This window comes from Entelurus aequoreus, linkage group LG23, assembly GCF_033978785.1.
Source record: "Entelurus aequoreus isolate RoL-2023_Sb linkage group LG23, RoL_Eaeq_v1.1, whole genome shotgun sequence".
Lineage (NCBI taxonomy): Eukaryota > Metazoa > Chordata > Actinopteri > Syngnathiformes > Syngnathidae > Entelurus > Entelurus aequoreus.
This window is the reverse complement of record NC_084753.1, coordinates 9,602,616-9,610,115: the sequence shown is the minus strand read 5'-3', so window position 1 is coordinate 9,610,115 and position 7,500 is coordinate 9,602,616. Positions and strand designations below refer to the sequence as shown.

Genomic DNA, 7,500 nt, shown 5'->3' with positions numbered 1-7,500 from the left:
TAGTCATATTGCTATTATAAATATTAACAAGTATTAGTGATATTGTTATTATAAATATAAACAAGTATTAGTAATATTGTTATTATAAATATTAACAAAAATTAGTGAAATAGTTATTACAAATATTAACAAGTATTAGTCATATTGTTATTATACATATTATTAACAAGTATTACTGATATTGGTATTATAAATATTAACAAGTATTAGTCATATTGTTATTATAAATATTAACAAGTAATACTCATATTGTTATTATAAATATTAACAAGTATGAGTCATATTGTTATTAAACATATTAACAAGTATTAGTGATATTGTTATTATAAATATTAACAAGTATTAGTCATATTGTTATTATAAATATTAACAAGTATTAGTCATATTGTTATTATAAGGAGACAAACTATTTATAGTGGCGCTGTCATCACGATGTTGACATGATCGACTGATCAGCTGCTTCCTCGTTTCCTTGCTCGTCAAACTTGATTCTAGATCATAAATCATGCCTCTCACCTGGATAGTAGAAGGATGAGCATGCATTCCGACAAGTTGGTACACTTTGACAGTCAATTTAGACCCAGTAATGGCGAGAGCGACATGAAAAGAAGCTTGGTTCCACCCCCCTTATGAGTCATTCTTCATCTAAATGGCAATATATGAACATCCTAAGAGTCGGCCTCCTGATGCCAGCAGACATTGTACAGTTAGTGATGTGTATTGTTGTCATGTTTGGTACCACCACATGTGTGGATGTGACCCAAGTGTATTGTTGTCATGTTTGGTACCGCTACATGTGTGGATGTGACCCAAGTGTATTGTTGTCATGTTTGGTACCGCTACATGTGTGGATGTGACCCAAGTGTATTGTTGTCATGTTTGGTACCGCTACATGTGTGGATGTGACCCAAGTGTATTGTTGTCATGTTTGGTACCACTACATGTGTGGATGTGACCCAAGTGTATTGTTGTCATGTTTGGTACCGCTACATGTGTGGATGTGACCCAAGTGTATTGTTGTCATGTTTGGTACCGCTACATGTGTGGATGTGACCCAAGTGTATTGTTGTCATGTTTGGTACCACTACATGTGTGGATGTGACCCAAGTGTATTGTTGTCATGTTTGGTACCACTACATGTGTGGATGTGACCCAAGTGTATTGTTGTCATGTTTGGTACCACTACATGTGTGGATGTGACCCAACTGTATTGTTGTCATGTTTGGTACCACTACATGTGTGGATGTGACCCAAGTGTATTGTTGTCATGTTTGGTACCACTACATGTGTGGATGTGACCCAACTGTATTGTTGTCATGTTTGGTACCACTACATGTGTGGATGTGACCCAACTGTATTGTTGTCATGTTTGGTACCACTACATGTGTGGATGTGACCCAAGTGTATTGTTGTCATGTTTGGTACCACTACATGTGTGGATGTGACCCAAGTGTATTGTTGTCATGTTTGGTACCACTACATGTGTGGATGTGACTCAACTGTATTGTTGTCATGTTTGGTACCACTACATGTGTGGATGTGACCCAAGTGTATTGTTGTCATGTTTGGTACCACTACATGTGTGGATGTGACCCAAGTGTATTGTTGTCATGTTTGGTACCACTACATGTGTGGATGTGACCCAAGTGTATTGTTGTCATGTTTGGTACCACTACATGTGTGGATGTGACCCAAGTGTATTGTTGTCATGTTTGGTACCACTACATGTGTGGATGTGACCCAACTGTATTGTTGTCATGTTTGGTACCACTACATGTGTGGATGTGACCCAACTGTATTGTTGTCATGTTTGGTACCACTACATGTGTGGATGTGACCCAACTGTATTGTTGTCATGTTTGGTACCACTACATGTGTGGATGTGACCCAAGTGTATTGTTGTCATGTTTGGTACCACTACATGTGTGGATGTGACCCAACTGTATTGTTGTCATGTTTGGTACCGCTACATGTGTGGATGTGACCCAAGTGTATTGTTGTCATGTTTGGTACCGCTACATGTGTGGATGTGACCCAAGTGTATTGTTGTCATGTTTGGTACCGCTACATGTGTGGATGTGACCCAAGTGTATTGTTGTCATGTTTGGTACCGCTACATGTGTGGATGTGACCCAAGTGTATTGTTGTCATGTTTGGTACCGCTACATGTGTGGATGTGACCCAAGTGTATTGTTGTCATGTTTGGTACCACTACATGTGTGGATGTGACCCAAGTGTATTGTTGTCATGTTTGGTACCACTACATGTGTGGATGTGACCCAAGTGTATTGTTGTCATGTTTGGTACCACTACATGTGTGGATGTGACCCAACTGTATTGTTGTCATGTTTGGTACCGCTACATGTGTGGATGTGACCCAAGTGTATTGTTGTCATGTTTGGTACCGCTACATGTGTGGATGTGACCCAAGTGTATTGTTGTCATGTTTGGTACCACTACATGTGTGGATGTGACCCAAGTGTATTGTTGTCATGTTTGGTACCACTACATGTGTGGATGTGACCCAAGTGTATTGTTGTCATGTTTGGTACCACTACATGTGTGGATGTGACCCAAGTGTATTGTTGTCATGTTTGGTACCACTACATGTGTGGATGTGACCCAAGTGTATTGTTGTCATGTTTGGTACCACTACATGTGTGGATGTGACCCAAGTGTATTGTTGTCATGTTTGGTACCGCTACATGTGTGGATGTGACCCAAGTGTATTGTTGTCATGTTTGGTACCGCTACATGTGTGGATGTGACCCAAGTGTATTGTTGTCATGTTTGGTACCGCTACATGTGTGGATGTGACCCAAGTGTATTGTTGTCATGTTTGGTACCACTACATGTGTGGATGTGACCCAACTGTATTGTTGTCATGTTTGGTACCACTACATGTGTGGATGTGACCCAAGTGTATTGTTGTCATGTTTGGTACCACTACATGTGTGGATGTGACCCAAGTGTATTGTTGTCATGTTTGGTACCGCTACATGTGTGGATGTGACCCAAGTGTATTGTTGTCATGTTTGGTACCGCTACATGTGTGGATGTGACCCAAGTGTATTGTTGTCATGTTTGGTACCACTACATGTGTGGATGTGACCCAAGTGTATTGTTGTCATGTTTGGTACCACTACATGTGTGGATGTGACCCAAGTGTATTGTTGTCATGTTTGGTACCGCTACATGTGTGGATGTGACCCAAGTGTATTGTTGTCATGTTTGGTACCACTACATGTGTGGATGTGACCCAAGTGTATTGTTGTCATGTTTGGTACCACTACATGTGTGGATGTGACCCAAGTGTATTGTTGTCATGTTTGGTACCGCTACATGTGTGGATGTGACCCAAGTGTATTGTTGTCATGTTTGGTACCGCTACATGTGTGGATGTGACCCAAGTGTATTGTTGTCATGTTTGGTACCGCTACATGTGTGGATGTGACCCAAGTGTATTGTTGTCATGTTTGGTACCACTACATGTGTGGATGTGACCCAACTGTATTGTTGTCATGTTTGGTACCACTACATGTGTGGATGTGACCCAAGTGTATTGTTGTCATGTTTGGTACCACTACATGTGTGGATGTGACCCAAGTGTATTGTTGTCATGTTTGGTACCGCTACATGTGTGGATGTGACCCAAGTGTATTGTTGTCATGTTTGGTACCACTACATGTGTGGATGTGACCCAAGTGTATTGTTGTCATGTTTGGTACCACTACATGTGTGGATGTGACCCAAGTGTATTGTTGTCATGTTTGGTACCACTACATGTGTGGATGTGACCCAAGTGTATTGTTGTCATGTTTGGTACCGCTACATGTGTGGATGTGACCCAAGTGTATTGTTGTCATGTTTGGTACCGCTACATGTGTGGATGTGACCCAAGTGTATTGTTGTCATGTTTGGTACCGCTACATGTGTGGATGTGACCCAAGTGTATTGTTGTCATGTTTGGTACCGCTACATGTGTGGATGTGACCCAAGTGTATTGTTGTCATGTTTGGTACCACTACATGTGTGGATGTGACCCAAGTGTATTGTTGTCATGTTTGGTACCACCACATGTGTGGATGTGACCCAACTGTATTGTTGTCATGTTTGGTACCACTACATGTGTGGATGTGACCCAAGTGTATTGTTGTCATGTTTGGTACCACCACATGTGTGGATGTGACCCAACTGTATTGTTGTCATGTTTGGTACCACTACATGTGTGGATGTGACCCAAGTGTATTGTTGTCATGTTTGGTACCGCTACATGTGTGGATGTGACCCAAGTGTATTGTTGTCATGTTTGGTACCGCTACATGTGTGGATGTGACCCAAGTGTATTGTTGTCATGTTTGGTACCACTACATGTGTGGATGTGACCCAAGTGTATTGTTGTCATGTTTGGTACCACTACATGTGTGGATGTGACCCAAGTGTATTGTTGTCATGTTTGGTACCGCTACATGTGTGGATGTGACCCAAGTGTATTGTTGTCATGTTTGGTACCACTACATGTGTGGATGTGACCCAACTGTATTGTTGTCATGTTTGGTACCACTACATGTGTGGATGTGACCCAAGTGTATTGTTGTCATGTTTGGTACCACTACATGTGTGGATGTGACCCAAGTGTATTGTTGTCATGTTTGGTACCACTACATGTGTGGATGTGACCCAAGTGTATTGTTGTCATGTTTGGTACCGCTACATGTGTGGATGTGACCCAAGTGTATTGTTGTCATGTTTGGTACCGCTACATGTGTGGATGTGACCCAAGTGTATTGTTGTCATGTTTGGTACCGCTACATGTGTGGATGTGACCCAAGTGTATTGTTGTCATGTTTGGTACCACTACATGTGTGGATGTGACCCAACTGTATTGTTGTCATGTTTGGTACCACTACATGTGTGGATGTGACCCAAGTGTATTGTTGTCATGTTTGGTACCACTACATGTGTGGATGTGACCCAAGTGTATTGTTGTCATGTTTGGTACCGCTACATGTGTGGATGTGACCCAAGTGTATTGTTGTCATGTTTGGTACCGCTACATGTGTGGATGTGACCCAAGTGTATTGTTGTCATGTTTGGTACCACTACATGTGTGGATGTGACCCAAGTGTATTGTTGTCATGTTTGGTACCACTACATGTGTGGATGTGACCCAAGTGTATTGTTGTCATGTTTGGTACCGCTACATGTGTGGATGTGACCCAAGTGTATTGTTGTCATGTTTGGTACCGCTACATGTGTGGATGTGACCCAAGTGTATTGTTGTCATGTTTGGTACCGCTACATGTGTGGATGTGACCCAAGTGTATTGTTGTCATGTTTGGTACCGCTACATGTGTGGATGTGACCCAAGTGTATTGTTGTCATGTTTGGTACCACTACATGTGTGGATGTGACCCAAGTGTATTGTTGTCATGTTTGGTACCACCACATGTGTGGATGTGACCCAACTGTATTGTTGTCATGTTTGGTACCACTACATGTGTGGATGTGACCCAAGTGTATTGTTGTCATGTTTGGTACCACCACATGTGTGGATGTGACCCAACTGTATTGTTGTCATGTTTGGTACCACTACATGTGTGGATGTGACCCAAGTGTATTGTTGTCATGTTTGGTACCACTACATGTGTGGATGTGACCCAAGTGTATTGTTGTCATGTTTGGTACCACCACATGTGTGGATGGTCAGCAGGGTCCAACTTGTGACAATCTATTCGGGTTTTCCTAGTCAGCTGCTGGCTTGCATCCTCTTTGAGCATTTTCCTCACGTCTCCTCCTGCCTTGGAGAAAAAGGCAGTGGGCCTACTTGTGACTGTCATGCGACTATCCTGCTCTTCACCACTCTCCAGATAAAAAGGCCAGCCGCGCTAATTAGTAGACCTACAGAAGAGTATTACGTTTGATGCGCCTCGCCTAATTACACGATGATGTCATTTATGTGTTAATAAGACAGACAGCGGCGTCGAAGTGTGTCAAACGGACAGATGTGGTGGTGATCCCTAAATGCTGCACACACGCAAAGGCAGCCGACAAATCTGCAAAAAGACATGAATTATGCAGCTCGTGTAGACAATCGTTATTACACGGCGAGAAATTACACCGTGAAGGTAGCAAACAGAAGAGATCTTTACCGGAAACTCAGCGCGCGACGTCAAAATAAAAGCACGACATCGCAACGAGCTCGTGCGGGAATAGCCACTTATTTTGAAAGGGATTTCCCGCATGTCCGCTTCCACTCCGTCGCTTTACGCTAGTTCTACTAAACCGCCATAGAGTGTATGTCAAATAATACAGAATAAGACATGAATGTTGAATAAAGACGCTGAAACACTCGCACGGAGCGGTGCCGCCGTGGTTTTAAAGCGTCCACCACATGTGTAGCACCTGCATTAGCAGCAGCTAGCTGTAGTCCAATGCGCGGTTCTCACGCTGCTAGCTAACTAGCTCGTGTAGCTCGCATCGTGACGCCAACAAAGCACACAAGATTGCACGATTCGTCCGCCTTGAATGGCCTAGTTTGGCCTTAGCGGGCACTTTAATGGCCTATTTTGGCCTTACCGGTCAGGATCCCCACTCGAGTCTGATGGTCGTGGTTGGTGAGCACCATCCCGTCCGTCGCCATGTTTACAAGTCCAGCCTGCATGTGACAGACAGCATAGAAATATAGAATATAGAAGAGTGTGCGGGCTGCCGCGCCACCTCTGGACGACGCGGGCTGCTGCTGGGTGTTCCAGCTTTACAACATCATTGGCATTACAACACTACTTCACTCGTCTAATGTACAACCCCAAAACAGCTACTTTGGAAATAAATACAACAAGGCAGGAAGTCTTTTGAAAGTTAGCTGTGTCTTAGGGGTGGGCAATGCTGAGAATTCCGGTATCGATCTGACAAGTGAATGCAACATTTCCAGAGGTGGGTAGAGTAACCAGAAATTGTACTCAAGTAAGAGTACTGTTACTTTAGAGATTTATTACTCAAGTAAAGTGGGGTCATGATCTGTGGTCTTAGCGACCACTATCTAACCTTCTGCACCCGTAAAATAGCTAAACCTAAAGCCAATGGCCACATAACAGCCCAATCCAGATCCCTCAAAAAATACTCCAATGACAATTTCAATTTAAAATTAGATGAGTGGGACTGGTCCCCTGTGCTCGCGAGCAACCTGGTCGATGTCGCTTGGGATCGCTTCAAAACGGCGTTCCTAAAGATACTAAATGACATGGCTCCCGTGAAAACAGTCAGGATCAAAGCCCGCTCGGAACCATGGATGAATCCGGACCTATTAGCTGCCATAAAAGACAGAGACAGGAAATACTCTGAATACCAAAAATGTAAAACAGAAGTAGATAAACAACCCAATAATATCAACCTCAAATTACTCCTTTCAACTCTCAAAAAGCAATGTAATAAATTAAGAAATAAGTCAACCAACCTGACTAAATCCTTTAAAAAAAATTACATTAACGACAAAATAGA

At 42.7% G+C, this 7,500-nt stretch overlaps 1 protein-coding gene across 4 annotated transcripts in view; it reads right to left on the bottom strand.

Moving 5' to 3' along the window:
• LOC133641052 (gephyrin) overlaps positions 1-6,831 on the bottom strand; it is a 64,069-nt gene extending 57,238 nt beyond the window's left edge. For 2 of the 4 annotated variants that reach the window (XM_062034871.1, XM_062034869.1), the window contains exon 1: positions 6,580-6,828. In XM_062034871.1, coding sequence (XP_061890855.1) covers positions 6,580-6,664 — 85 coding nt within the window. In that variant the 5' untranslated portion in view covers positions 6,665-6,828. Of the gene's footprint in view, positions 1-6,579 lie in introns of all 4 variants that reach the window. The other 2 variants (XM_062034872.1, XM_062034870.1) reach the window with 2 other exon arrangements.
• Positions 6,832-7,500: the final 669 nt, after the last annotated feature.